This window comes from Coenobita brevimanus, chromosome 53 (assembly GCF_032717465.1).
Source record: "Coenobita brevimanus isolate Jiangsu-jjx chromosome 53, ASM3271746v2, whole genome shotgun sequence".
NCBI lineage: Eukaryota > Metazoa > Arthropoda > Malacostraca > Decapoda > Coenobitidae > Coenobita > Coenobita brevimanus.
Window position 1 is genome coordinate 2,629,548 of NC_137006.1, and position 14,717 is coordinate 2,644,264.

General features: G+C 41.3%; 1 protein-coding gene across 1 annotated transcript in view; it reads left to right on the plus strand.

Annotated features, from left to right (window-relative positions):
• Nucleotides 1-14,233, plus strand: part of LOC145400707 (uncharacterized) — a 33,672-nt gene extending 19,439 nt beyond the window's left edge. Inside the window, exons 9-12 of the mRNA XM_080273143.1 lie at nucleotides 8,257-8,374; nucleotides 9,597-9,712; nucleotides 10,236-10,415; nucleotides 11,852-14,233. Coding sequence (XP_080129269.1) covers nucleotides 8,257-8,374; nucleotides 9,597-9,712; nucleotides 10,236-10,415; nucleotides 11,852-14,119 — 2,682 coding nt within the window. The 3' untranslated portion in view covers nucleotides 14,120-14,233. The remainder of the gene's footprint in view (nucleotides 1-8,256; nucleotides 8,375-9,596; nucleotides 9,713-10,235; nucleotides 10,416-11,851) is intronic.
• Nucleotides 14,234-14,717: the final 484 nt, after the last annotated feature.

Below are 14,717 nucleotides of genomic sequence, written 5' to 3' on the forward strand. Positions count from 1 at the left end.
TTTTTGCCCTAACTTGGACTAAAATTGCCATCTCTTCATCTTGAATACTGATTTGTAACAGCACAGCAACACTAGAATATGATGCTGATCACGAAGAATTGATGTGGGAAGGAGGTAGAACCATAACATTGTCTTCCTGCCGTTGAGCTAAATGAAATAACCTGCGAAAGGATTTAATTCTGGTCCAAGTTAAGGTGAAAAGAGTGTGGTTGTTTGTATGGTTATTGATCACAGATTCCCTAAGCACCAGCCTTGAAGTGGTAACAGTTATATCCTCTAAATCTGTCTATTTATCTATCCGTCTATCTGTAGTCAGACACCATTATCCCATAAGGGGTGGCTGTTTGACTTTGAGTTAATTGTTTTATGGGGAAGGGCATTAACCCTCCACCAACCCACTTGTTGACACACCAAATACAGTTGTCCTCCATAGCCTACATGAAATATATACTTAACCTGTCCAGTTTTAAGTCTTTCCAGATCTGCATAAACTTGTCTGAAGGGAATAAGCAAAAAATACATCATTGGACTGAAGGGGTTAAGAGGGTGCACAGATACACATAACATGGCTGTCTATTAAGATGTTAAAAAATTGTTACACATGCTAGGCTTATTGCTGCTTCATTTTTTTTTCTATTTCTTTTGTTATGGCACCATGAAATATGATCAGTTTTTTGGTCTTCCAGTGTGTATATCAAGTTTTTTTTTTCTGCACTTTGTTTAATTGCCTGTTTGGATGTAATATAATTTATTTGTGAGGTTCTGATTATTTTTAATGTGCAGTATTTATGGTGCAGAATCATTAATTCTGTTGAACTTGATAATGTTGCTTTTTAAATGAAACTTAAAGATTGAAGAGGTGGAGAGATGCATAGAAGAGCAACGATCCTTTGAAGATGAGATGGAGGAAATGGTAATGTAGTGTGTTATGGGATGGAGAGAGTGAGAGATTCACATGGGCTTAGATCACTGCCTCTTATTCCTAAATGAATTATTATGCATATTACACCATAGCACTGTCATGCATGTACAAAATATTGTTATAAAATTGACCTAATTGGTGTAAATGGCTTACAAAAGAATAGCTACCATTTCAGCATTAATTTTCAGTTGATTTGAGATTCATTTTCTTAGTTGAATTAATTTAAATGACAGTAACAAGAATGAAATATAAAAAGATTGTAAGGGGGTTAAAACATGTCTTTTAAAATTTAACTTGGTTTGCATGAATAGTACACAAAAATAATATATGAGAGAATAATGTGCAATATGCAGAAGTAAACATCAGGAAGTATTGCTGTTGAGTCCCATAAGCCCATGAGAATACTTCCAAGACTGATGGTTTGACAAGGGTGGATACAAGGTTGGGATGTGGGTGATGAGCACAGTGGCTGCATCACTCGAAACACCGTATGACCCTGTGGTACCCAATTGTGCCACCAACTGTTTGCTGGATTCATTTCTTGCACCTAGATTTGCACTCTGTATTTAACCCCTCCGCTTAGTTCTCATCACATTTTTTCTGTTTCCTTTTTACATTTTTCCTCAGCTTTCCTGCCAAAAAATTTGAAGTACTAATGTAAGACCACAAAATGCATCATATGTTTTGAGTACTGTATATCTTGACATGTGAAAGTAATTTGTTTAGTTCGAAAGTAATTTGTTTAGTTCGGTTTCAACATCATCATCATTGTCGTCGTTGCTGTCAGTCATCCCAAATTCAATTCCCATCTAAGAGATAGAGAGAGATGGAAAATGCAAAAGTTGTACGGCACCGTTTGATGGTCATTCCCTATCTTCCAAGCCATTATTCCTCAGTTGTGTTATAAGTCAATCATTCCTCAAAACCATAAAATTTTGGCTCCATCTCAAAGGCATAGTCCCACAGCCATGCCAAAGTTTGATGTTTAGATTTTAAGTGACAAAGATCTTGATTAATGAGGAGCAAAGTGTAAGGGTTAAATAGAAGGAATATGTTTCATCATTGAAGGGAGGAAGCACAACACACTCATATGGTAAAGTTTTCAAGGCATCCATATTCACAGCACAGACTTCACAGTGTTAGGTTGGCAGCATATTTGGATAAAGAAAAAGATGTCTACATTGTCATTCACATCCCCCTCAAGCCAATGACATTTTCTGTTTATTTTTTGGTATCTCTGGATTATTTTATTCAATTTGGATACTTTGGAACTGCAAGCATTAGATACAGTCTTCCATAACTCTTTGAGTTACAGAGGTGTTTGTCATTTTCATTAATATAGTTTGGAGGTATCTAGACCAAAATAAAAAATATATATATCTCATGAGATTGAAGGGGATTGGGTAACAGTGTTGAGGAAAGATTGAGTTTGTGGGGACACATATACAGTAATTTGATGGTTTACTTTCAGCACTGTGTGATGCAAGGAATTTCTGTCATCTTCTTAATTTGCATTCGTTTCGTTCTTAGGAATTGTGGCTCTGATGCCATAAAAATCTATTTGGAGGAAGTATTTGAGTTTCTGTTGTGCTGACACTCAAGTTTTTTACACATTTCTGTCAGTCTTTCTCAGAGGTGATGGTAGCATTTATTCTGCACCATTTATTTGTAGATTATTTGGCCATTGATTAATTTTTAATTCCTAGGGATAGAAGAGATTCTCAAAACACACCTTGGCAGGTGACCACAAGATGTGGTAGTGGTGTTTGATATATATATATATATATATTTTTATGTAGGGATGTTGTGATTTCAGTGCTTACTACAATGCTTTCACTGCAGAGTGTCTTGTACCTCCTTCTGCTGAAGAGGGATGGGAGGGCAGGAGATTGTAAAACCATATGCAAAGTCTGCTGACAATCCTGTACCAGCATTGTGTTCTGTCTTAAATATTTCTCATTCCTCCCCAAACAATAGAAAGTGTCCTTCCTTCTCATAATCTTTTGGCATGTACAGTACTTCATGTTGCTGTCACATTAAAATAGTTCATGTAACACTCTCCACTGCCACAGCTGGCAGCAAAATGTCTGTGAAATTTTATTTGTGGCAGTACCTTGTTTGTTTTTCAAGTTAGGTGGTGTGGACTACAGAGTACATAGGGAACGAGAGATCTGCTAAAAACATTGAAAGGATAACTGATGTAAGATTATGGGGAAAGAAAGGTTGAGAGCTGGGTGGAAGGATAAAAGTGGAAGAGGTGATGTTAGAGTTGCTGGAAACAATGATTGATGAAAAGGGTGGGTTGGATGTGTGTGTATTGCTGCCACCATGGGTTGGCTGTGGAGTGAGGCATCTTGTAATGGATAAATAAACAAGCTCTTTGAAAGTTGAGGGTATAGTTGCGAGAGGTAGATGGAAAAGACTTGGGACGAGGTATTAGAGTGTGACCTCAAGATAAAGGGCTGAACAGAGAGGTTGCCGGAGATTGAGTAACATGAATTGCCACCATGTTAGTGCTTTCATAAACGACACAAAAGGAAACAGAACACTGATTGCTTGGCAGGTGGTTATTTCTTCTTTGTTTCTGATATGTAACTGGCCTTAATTGATGAGTAGTTTCTTGTCCTAGGGTCGGTTGAGTTTACTTAGGTAGAACTGATTGGTAAGTTGCTTGTTTCTGAGGAAGCTGGGATACAGGATGTGGCAATGGTTTAATCATATACATTTTACTTTTTAGCATTTTCTTAATAGTGTCATCATCACCGTCATCATTGTCATCATCAGAAATGTCATTATCATCATCGTCATCATCATCATCATCATCATCATCATCATCATCATCATCATCATCATCATCATCATCCTGACCTTGTATTGTCACTTTAGGCCAGGATGAGATAAGATCCAATAAACACGGAAAAAGAGGGAGAACTATCAGCTGCATGGCCATTGAGGTGGAAGACACTCACTCTACATTTGGGTCCTCAACGTCATGGTTCACCTTCACTGGCATAAGCATTTGCATTTTTTTTTTTTTTTTTTATAGACAAAATTTACATTACTTGCCTGATACGGCACTCCATCAACTATCGTCAGCAGTATTAGTAGTAGTAGTAGTAGTAGTAGTATCTTCAGGTTGAACTGAAATGTGAATCTAATGGACTGCAGGCTGAAGTTGCTCTTCTTCTACAGTCCACCACCATCACACTTTTGTGGGATAGGGAGGGAATCAAGGGATGTTGCATATAACTGGGCAATGGAGCCACATAGTTATATCAGTGCCACCACATTAAGGTGTCCCTCCCCAGCACATACCATCAAGTTAAAAAAGGGAGTACCAGACTCTTGCCATGTGTCACTCCATACATAATTTAGGGATGCTTTCATGCATTGGCTGCCTGGTTATATAAATGTTCCAAAACTCACTCCCTGTCCACCTAAAAGAGGATGGTGGACTGCAGAACAAGGGCAGTGTATGCCTGTAGTCATCAGGTTCTTGTTCAGATGAGCATGGGGCCACAACAACAACATGTAAAGGAATTGTTTAACATTCTCAGATAATGCTGTATCATCCAAAGGATGTACAGGATGTTAGAAAAGTCTGCAGTAAATGATATTGCCATACCACACTCTGCCACACCCAACACACTGCCACATCTCACACACTACCATACCTCATATTTCCACACCACACAATTTGCCTCATGCACTGCTACACCACACAGTTATACCTAACACACTGCCACATCTGACACTCACACTTCACTTTGCCTCACCTCACACTGCCATACCATACACCACCTTATCTCACCAATTATGCATCCCACACTGCTACACTTGGTCTCCCACAAAACATAGTACTATTCTAACAATGTAAGTATAGTATACAGTAGGGAGAGACTTTGGTGGTGTTGGTGTATACAACATTATGATCTGAGACTACAGTGTTTTATCCATTTATTTATTTTTTTCTTGTGTGATAATTATTGCCTTTGTTGTATTAGTGTTTGTGTGTCTTGCCAATTTACCTTTTTCTTTGTTTGGCTTTTGTGTTTTTATGGTACTTGTTTGTAATAATTTTTGTTTTTATACTTGTTTCTAATGTGTCTTGTAATAATTTGTCTGTTTTCCTGGCTGTTGCTTGTATTTAGAATGCTTGCTCATTTGTATGAGCTTTGGCTACTTGTATACCTGCTTTGTGGTTGTGCAGTTGATACAAGAGTTTTCTTTCATGTCAGAAGAATTACATTGCAGTGGAATCAACCCTTTCAAAGCAAGTCCACTGTACATACTTAATTTTGATTTAACTGTTATTAGTGCCCAGTGATTTTATTCAGCTTACAAGAACCTTTACTAGTGAAGAGGCCAGTTAAAACTGTATCAATCTCCTTCAGTTCAAAAAGTATATCCCACTTACATACATTAAAATGATGCCATGCTTCCACATTGGGAATCTCCATACTGAGGTTGGCTGTGTTACAGTTGGTGTGTTCTATGGACTGGAAGCTAAACCAGGTGCCAAAACCAACTAATTTCTTCCCAGCAGTTGCCAGAAGCTGTTGGGGAGAAAATAAATCTCAGATGTGTTAAAAGATCCGTAACAATGTGAGAGTCTCAGCTTGGACTTGGACTCTTATGTACAGCCACTAAGAAGAAATATCACTGCATAACTGTACTTATGACTGAATGTTTCCTGCCTAAGAGTGATGATTGTGTGACTTGTTACCAAGCTTGTAGCCACATTTCACTCTAATGGTAGTACCTCTTGGGTTTGTTGGTAGCCACCCATTTACTACCTTCACAAGTCTTTCCTAAACTTAATAAAATAATAAGGAATTGACAAGAATAAAGTAAATCTGTCTATCTGTAGCCAGACCCCATAATCCCATAAGGAGTGGCCATTTGTCTCTGAGTCACTTGTATTATAGGAAGGGGCACTAACCCTCCACCAACCCACTTGTTTGCATTGGGAACACTTGTGGGTTGGCCATATGGTTACCATCCAGCATTGTAAATGGCTTCCTGGCTTACAGGAAACCATTAGGCTTGTCACGCAATGTAAAGCCACTTGAAATGGAAAGAAGAGCAATGTAAAGTAACAGAAAGGCGAGAGAAATAGGAAGAGAGGAGGACAGATTCAGAAAAGAATGATGAAAGTGAAGGTAGAAGTGGGCAGTACTACATCAAGTGAGTGGATGATGGTCACCACCACCTGGCGCAAAAGAATAAAGTAAAAATCTGTGGAAATAATGTTGTTGGGTTGAAGGAGTTAAGTGGTTTTGCTCTTTGTGTTTGATTGTAGTGTTTAAAGGAACTGCTAATATTGACTCTACAGGTTTTCAGTATTTGTGTTGTGCTATTATGTTCAAGTATAATATCTGAGTTTCTGTCCCTCAGTTTGAAATGTTTTGGAATAGAAAGAAAATTGTGAACATCTACCCTGTTCCTGTTCTTAAATATCATGGTCAGCTGTACTGTGAGTCATTGAGCCATGTTCAAAGAAATTACAGATCTCTTCCTGATTAACCAAGATTTAACGTAGTGTTCATCTCATACATTCTTTTTTCAGTGTGTAAAAGGTGGGGTTTTTCCATTTTTTCATACTTACCTTCATTGTTGTATGTTATCTTGCTGCCTCCTAGGAACCCTTAACTAATTTGTATGGTTAATTCTACTTTATAGGCCTGTGATGAAGGAGGAAAAGTATACAGAGGGCTTGAATTATTGATTGAGCCATTTCAGTGGTCATGGTTGTGATAGTTCTCTCAGTTTTGTACTTATTCCTTCCGTTTGTCTGGATCCTACCTCAACCAGTTTCTAGATGTGAAAAATGGTCAGGATGACGATGATATAGTTCTTTTATACTTTCAGCCACAATCACTTACTACTGTATTTTGGTGTTCCATTCTCAGCCACTCAACAAAATTATCTTTCCCTTAATATTACGCATCTCCCAAAGTCACTCTCAGAAAGTTTTCACGTGCTTCCAGTAATCCAGCTCCCACCACAATAACCTCATCACTAAACTGTCTATCAGTCTATCTAACTACAGGAAACTATGAGGCTTGTCACTACATGTAAAGCCATCTGAGAAGAAAAGAAGAGTAATAAAAAGTGGCAGGAAGGATGGGAGAAGTAGGGAAAGAGGAGGGCAGACAAAGAAAAAGAATAATAAAGGTTAAGTAAGAAGTAGGCAGCACTACATCAAGCAAGTGGATGATGGTCACAACCACCTAGAATGGTAATGATAGATCCCATTGTGTAAATACTGCTTCACAATTTGATCAGATAAGGTTAGGTTAAATTAGGTTAGGTTAGTTTGAAATGGCTAGATATACTGCTTCACAATTAGATTAGGTAAGGTCAGGTTAAATTAGGTTAGTTTAGGTTAGGGTACGTTAATTTGAAATGGCATGGTAAATGTGGCTTAGTGTGAGCTAATATTTATGCTTTCGCACTTCAGTCAGGCAAGGTTTAATCAGGTTAGTTTGAAATGGTTAGGTTAAGGCAGGTTAGATTGTGCTAATGAGCTAGTTGAAGGGAAGAATATTGGCAGCATTTTGTTTATCATTCAGTTAAACTCATGTGTTACAAATTTTTGCATATAGTGAAGGAATTTTGGTAGTCGGAATTTGAGACAGAAGATATATGCAATAGCCTTTTCCAGTATGTTTTCTGATATCCCAGATTAATTTCTCTAAACTGTTGAAAATAATTGCATGTATTGAAGGAAATTTTAGTCAAAATTTGAAATGGAAGATGTATTAAGAAGCCTATACTGATACATTTTTTTGGTATCCCTATTCTGCTAATCATGTGATGCTGCCTATCCCACTGGCATATCCTGTGTATTTCCCAGCCTGGTTCTGTAAGAATCATTCATCATTCAGCATCATTTTTCCTCATAAAAGGAATAAAAAATTAGGCCAGGTTAAGATGAAAGTACAGTATTATAGCAAATCAGTATTATAGGTGGGAGTGGGACTTCAGTAGGCAAATATTGTCGTAATCTGTCAAGGTAATAGCAATAAGAATGCCAGAAAAGGAGACAGGGTACATTATATGGCTAATTTTTGAGTTTGAATGTATATTAGTATTGTCCATGGTTCAGAGGACCCAGGAAGTTTTTCTGTGAATGATATGAGTGTCCCTTATTTTTGTTTTTGTATTACATTATCATAAAATTCTTTCAAGTTGCATCTTTTTGGATAATTGGACTTCTTTAGTTACATTCATATCATCTTCTGTGGCCCAAAATGTGTCTGGGGCAGTTCCTGCATAGATATCAGTGATCTGAGTTCTGTGTTTATATTAGTGTACCTTCTGCCTTACAGAGCAACCCATCAAGCTATGACCTGGTTGGGAACTACATGCCTGAGAGCCGGTTCAAGGGCATCACTCTGGCCATCCTCACTGTCAGCCTCATCATTGGCATCCTCATCCCAAATATTGGTAAGTACTGTACTGTCATAATTACAAGCACCTTAGACCACTAACCCATCCGGTATCTGAATGCTTACATGACTGTATCTGTCTCTTGTCTAATGCTGCATTCTCTGAACCTTAACCTCTGCAAGTCTCTCCTGAGCTGAATATTGTCTGTCATTGGCCAGAATAATATAATAAGAACTGCCTTTGGCTGACTGGGTTAATGGATGGCATTTTTACTTCCTTCACCCTAAGAGGTACCTGCTGAGATTAATTCATATGGCATTAGCAGTTGTAAATGCAGTAAGACTTACAGGATGAGAAGGAGGGATAGAATGGAGAGGTATATGAGAGAGGGGGATGTGAGCTTGGGGGAGGGCAGCAAAATAGTGGGTGACAAGTTGACATGGAGGCGATTTGTTTGTGGCCACCCCTTACGGGAATAAGGCATCTGGCGGTCGATAGATAGGTAGATATATAGAAATGCAGTAACTTGCAAATCTCCATGAAACCGCAGTAATATTTTAAAACCTTGTAAAGAATTCTGTTGAAATAAAATGCATGCGTGTGAATATAAACTGTAACTTAAACAGAAAAGAGAATAACTAAGATTTGGGTGAAAAGTATTTTAATTTTTGAGGTACTCTTTTTTTTTTTCTTTTTTTTTCTTTTTTTCTTCTCCAGCCTGAGGATGCAAATTCTATTTTGTTCATGGTGCTACTAGACAGTTACATTCAGTTTACAAAAACATCTTTAATAGAAGTGTGGGTAATGAAGACTGTCTTACCTGTCCATTTTGAAAATTCTCTTTGATGCTGGGTTATTGTCTGGAAGTTGCAAGAATAAAATGAAAATTACATTATTGGTGTACGTGTGGATGTGATAGAAAGCATTAAGAGAAATGCGTTGAGATGATGTGGCCATGTGGAGATTATGGGGACTGAGAGACTGACAAAGAAAGTGTGTGTGGGTTGTTGAGGGGGGGGGGGCAGAGGGAAGAGGAGACCGAGGATATGGAAAGATGGCGTGGAGAGGTGTATGAGATGGATTGTGAGTTGGAGGGAGGACAGCTTGATGATGGAATACTGGATGACATGAAGGTGATTAATTTGTGGCCAATCTTTATGGGACTGAGGTCTCTGGTGTTAGATAGATAGATAGATAGGCAGACTGATAGATTGAAGTACTTAATTTGAGACTCCATAAAGGTCTCCACGTATCTAATGTATCAGTGATCCCTGTACAGAGTTTGTGTTGGGTCTGCTGGGGTCAACAATGGGTGTGCTCATCTCCCTAATCCTTCCCTCCCTGCTCTTCATCCGAGTCAACTCAAAGGCGTCCGCTGAGAGGTTCCTTGCACAGGTAACGATGCATCCCTAATGAAGTTGCATATTCATAGTTTATCCACCTCCATTTGGCAGAGGCTTTTATCTTTTTGCAGCTTATTTCCTGTAGCTCAGTGGCAGAATAGGACAGTTCATTAACTCTGTATCCTTTTTATAGCATTTCCTCGTAACTATCATCATACAGTATGTTAATGTTAATCTTGTTACGGTTTAGCATTCAAGGTAGAGAGATGGATGTTTTAAGCAGATGAACTATAAAGCTTATATTTCGGTCTGGCCCTGTCCTCTCATGTCCTGTGTTCCCTTCTCAACTCTTCCCTTTTCTTTTCCATTTTCTCTTTCTCATCTCTTTCTTTTCTCATGTCCCCCCTTTTTTCTTCTCACATTTTGCTCCTAACTTAACTGAATATTACCTAACCTGATCAGACCTAACCTGACAACCTAACCTTACCTCACCTCACCTCACCTCACCTCACCACACCTCGCCTCGCCTCGCCTTGCCTCACCATACCTTCTAATTCCGTGTCTTAATTTTCCAGGGCATCATGCTGCTGGGTGTAGTACTGATAGTGCTTGGGACATACTTGAACCTGGCCCACATACACCAGGTTCAGGTGGACCAAATCAACGCTGCACCCAACCTTCCTGAGGTGCCCAGGAATCCCCCCATCCCACAGGACCTCCCCAACCTGCCACAGCAACTGGCAAAGGATGAAGATGTACTTAAGCCTCCAAAGGTCCAAGGTTTGTAGTGACTCCTGTTTGTTTTTGTTGCAAGCAGAGAGTTCATCCATCCCTCCATCATCCAATCCTATGTTACCCCATGAGGAGCGTAGGAGCCCGGGCCTAGGTAGTTGGTCCTGACATTTAAGATAAGAGTGACCAGCCTCACTCATCCCTGTGTGGCATTACGTGAGCAGTAAACCCCAACCACTGCTTGGATATAAACCTTCACTGGCTCAATCTGATTGGAGTGCAATAATTACCCACTAAACCATCAGGTGCCAAAATTTGGTTATATGATTACCACCCAGCACAGTAAATGGTTTCCTGGTGTACAGGAACCATTTGGCTTGTCACTCAGTGTAGAGTCACCCACAGGCAGAAGGAAAAGGAAAAAATGAAGGAAAGAAAGACGGAAGAGGGAGTGTGAAGTCACCCATAGTCAGAAGGACGAGGAAAGACTGAAGGAATGAAAGATAGAAGAGGATGGAAGGAAAGAAGGATAGAGGAGAGGAATGGGCAAACACCTGAGGGCAGCACTATTATGAGTTAGTGGATGGTGAGTGCCCCCACCTACAGAGTTAATATAGGTAATTCTTTGTCACAGATGTATTAAATGTGTGATTTAGGTCAGTATTTGAGGAGCAGTCTGTATGTGGTATGCAAGAAGAGAGTGAACCTGTATATTGATAACAGATCATTTGAAGAGGCAGTCTGTATGTCATATAGAACAGAGTAATGCAGCATATATGTGAGAGAACATTTGAAGAGGCAGTCTGTTTGTGGTATGTAAGTAAAGAGTAAAGCAGTACATTAGTGAGAAAGGAAGAGGAAGAAGGTGAGTGTTTGATAGAGGTGTGTGTGAGTCCTGGGTTGGGATGGCCATGAAGGAATTTGCAATGACTGGGCAACTGCCAAAAGATGAAAAAGTTCCCAAGTTTCCAAAGGTCCAGGGTTTGAAGTGACTGTTTCCATTGCTCCTGAAATGGGGACTCCTGTTTGTTTTTGTTGCATATGTGCACTGTATGTATGCTTATGCTATGATAGGCCATATGAGAGAGAGAGAGAGAGAGAGAGAGACCTCTTTCACACTTGAATACTATACTCTTTTCTGCTTGACTTGGCTCAACTTTTCATCCTTGTACTATTTATTTCATGCAGATCAGTGCCAGAAAAAGACAGTGCTGTGACTAACGTTCTTTTCTGTAGTACTGCTTCTTGCCTCGCGCTGTATTCAAGTGTTAATCTGTCATAATAACTTGTCCTTCAAGATGGAGAGACAGAAATTTTTGGCCAAGTTAGAGTAAAAGGAGTATAGATATATTTTTCTCTTCTTTCTCTCTCTCCAGTATACTGTTCCGCTATCATCACTCGGACACCCCTTCTGTTTAAACAAATATAATCTCTTCCAGACAACAGTGACGTGGTTAAGAAGGTAGAAGGTGTGGCTGGGGGAGACTCGGTGACAAGAAGGGAGCCTGTTGCCCCTGAGCCTCCTCCAGATGACAAGGTTCCCCCAGCCCAACTTCAGGAGAAAGAGGTGGCTGGCAGAGGGGAAGCCAAGGAATCGGTTGTAGAGGAAGGTAAGAGAGAATTCAAGGGGGAGGAAAGGAAGGAGACATTACACCCAGATGCCATTAAGAAAGAAGAGAAGGTGAGGGGTGAAGAGGGAGACGAACAGAAGAAGGATGATGATGATGAAAGCAAGAAAGTGGAGGAAGTGGATAAGAAACAGGCAGAGTTGCTGGAGAAAATAGAGGTGCAGCACAAGGAACAGCAGCAAATTCTGGCTGAGCAGAAGCAGATTCTTCAAGAACTGAAGGACCAGAAGGCAAAACAGGAACTGGAGCAGAAGAGGCAGGAAGAAGAGAGTAAGTTGGCTGCTGCTGTGGCTGCCCAACAAGCTGTACCAGGAGATGTACCGGCTAAGGATGTTGGCAGGGAAGGCATCGCTGCTGATAAGATGGCACAGAGACCAGAGGCGCCAGGAAATGTACCAGCTGAAAACGTGGCTGCCGGAAACGTTGTGGCTGGGAACGTGGGGGTAGGGGGTGTGGTTGGAGGAGAAGGTAAAGCTGGGCTGGAAAGTCTTGGTGTTGGGGGCAACGTGAGGATGCTGAATTCTGCTGACGTTGTTGCCCCCAACCCCCCTGTTAACTCCCTGGCACCTGTACCTCCATCACTTCCAGCCCCACCCCAGGTTTTGGTGGCCAACAATGTACCTGCTGCTGGTCCAGTTGACCCTAATGTAGCAGAGCCTGCACCCTCTGCACCAAATCCTGCTGCTCCCAATGTACCTCAGCTTGGTGTTGCTGTCCCCAATGTACATCAGACAGGTGGTGCAGTGCAGAATGTACCTCAGCCTGGTATTGCTGCCTCCAATGCACTTAAGTCTGGTGTTGCTTCTCCAGTTCAGAATGTGCCACAGTCTGGTTTTGCAGCTCCTGTTCAGAATGTGCTTCAGCCTGGTGCTGCTGCTCCTGTTCAGAGTGTACCTCAGCCAGGTGCTGCTGTACCCATTGTGCTTCAGCCTGTTGCTGAAGTTCAAAATGTACTTCAGACAGGTGCTGTAGTTCCTAATGTACCTCAGGTTAGTGGTGCAGTTTCAAATCAGGCCATACCTGTGGTAGCTGTTCCTAATCCAGGAGGTGCAGGAGCAGCAGTGGATGCAGCAGGAAATCCATTAGTGCCAGTGCCAGCAGGTGCCAACAGTGTGGTAGCTGGTGCTGGTGTTGTGGCACAGCTGAATAAGGTGGAGCCACAGGCAGCACCAGCACTTGGGGTGGGTGCACCAGTGGCAGCACCAGCACTTGGGGTGGGTGCACCAGTGGCAGCACCAGCACCAGGGGTGGGTGCACCAGTGGCAGCAGCGGCAGTGGGTGGTGCTGGTGGTGGTGGTGGTGTGGTGAGGCATCAGGAGGCAGTACAGCCACCACCACGCAATGTACTGCCCAACTATCCTGGCGCAAGACAGGTGGATGCTGTCAACTATCCCCCGGCTGTACAAACTCAGGACAAAAAGGCAGAATCAGGGCAAGCCAGACCAGTACCATCTGAGGCAAAGCAGCCTGTGCAAGGACAACAGAAATCAGGAGGGGCTGCAGTAGGACAGTCTCAGGCAGGGAAAGATACAGTTGGACATGTTGATGCAGGTCAGGGAAAGGCAGGGCAAAGAGACAACCTCAAAGAGTCGCAGAATCTTGCTGAGGCAGCACCTGCCAAGTCAGACCACAGAAACCAAGTCAGTGATGCTTCTAAAAGACTGCAGGTGGATAAGAAGCAACCAGAGGGCCAAAGGAAGACCAAGCATGATGAAGAGAGGCGCAAGAGAGAGGCCAATGATGACTTAGACCCTCCAGAAAGCAACCCACAGAAAAATATTGTGGCCCAAGTTGATCAGCAGTTTGCTAATGCACAAAACAGTAACCAGCAGAAAGTTGAAGCTTTAAAATCAGATTCAGTGGAAGTGGCGCCCAATGCAGTCGTGCCAAAAGTAGATTCCCTTAGAGTTGACATTGATAAAATCGAACCTCCGAATGTCGAGTTCCCTGATGCTGATCTGTTGAAGGTTGAGGGCCCCAAAGCAGAGGTCCAGGACGTGGCATATGACACTCGACACCTCCTGTGGACTGGACGCAGCCGCAGGAAACGAAGAAGGAATGATCGCAACAGAGACGATTACTACTGGGATGAAACGTAGATGGATCATTTATACTAATTATGCTACTTGTTTAACCAGAATGAGAGGATGTCCAATGAGCCTGGGGCCAAAACAAGGACTAGATCAAAAGTACTCTAAGAGCACAGTAACAACATACCCAAACATTGACCTTGACGCATGACTTTAATTTTTGTTGAGTCTGCGAGAAAATTGAATAACTTCTTCCCCTCCCCCCACACAGTGTATATGCCAATATTGATCCAAATGGGATCAGGCATTTTTTGGATATTTTGTTAATATAGATACACAGTGTTCATAGATAGAAACCTAGAAATGGACCTGACCGCAATAGCTGCACCTTTTTTTATTTCAGGCAACTACTGAAGGTCAAACATATGCTGATTATGCTTGTGTGGTTGTAGCAAGAATAAAATTGAATCAAGAAGTTATTGTTCCAGAGACAATAGTGAGTAGTGCTTGTAACTCTTTCACTCAGAGGGCTTGCCTTTAATGTGAATAATGGGGCAGGAACAAATCAAATCAGAAAGTCATTGTTTCAGAGGGGTTAGTGGACAGAGTATATAACCCCATCAGAATAATACCTGTCCCATACACTGACTTGAGTGACAGTAGCAAG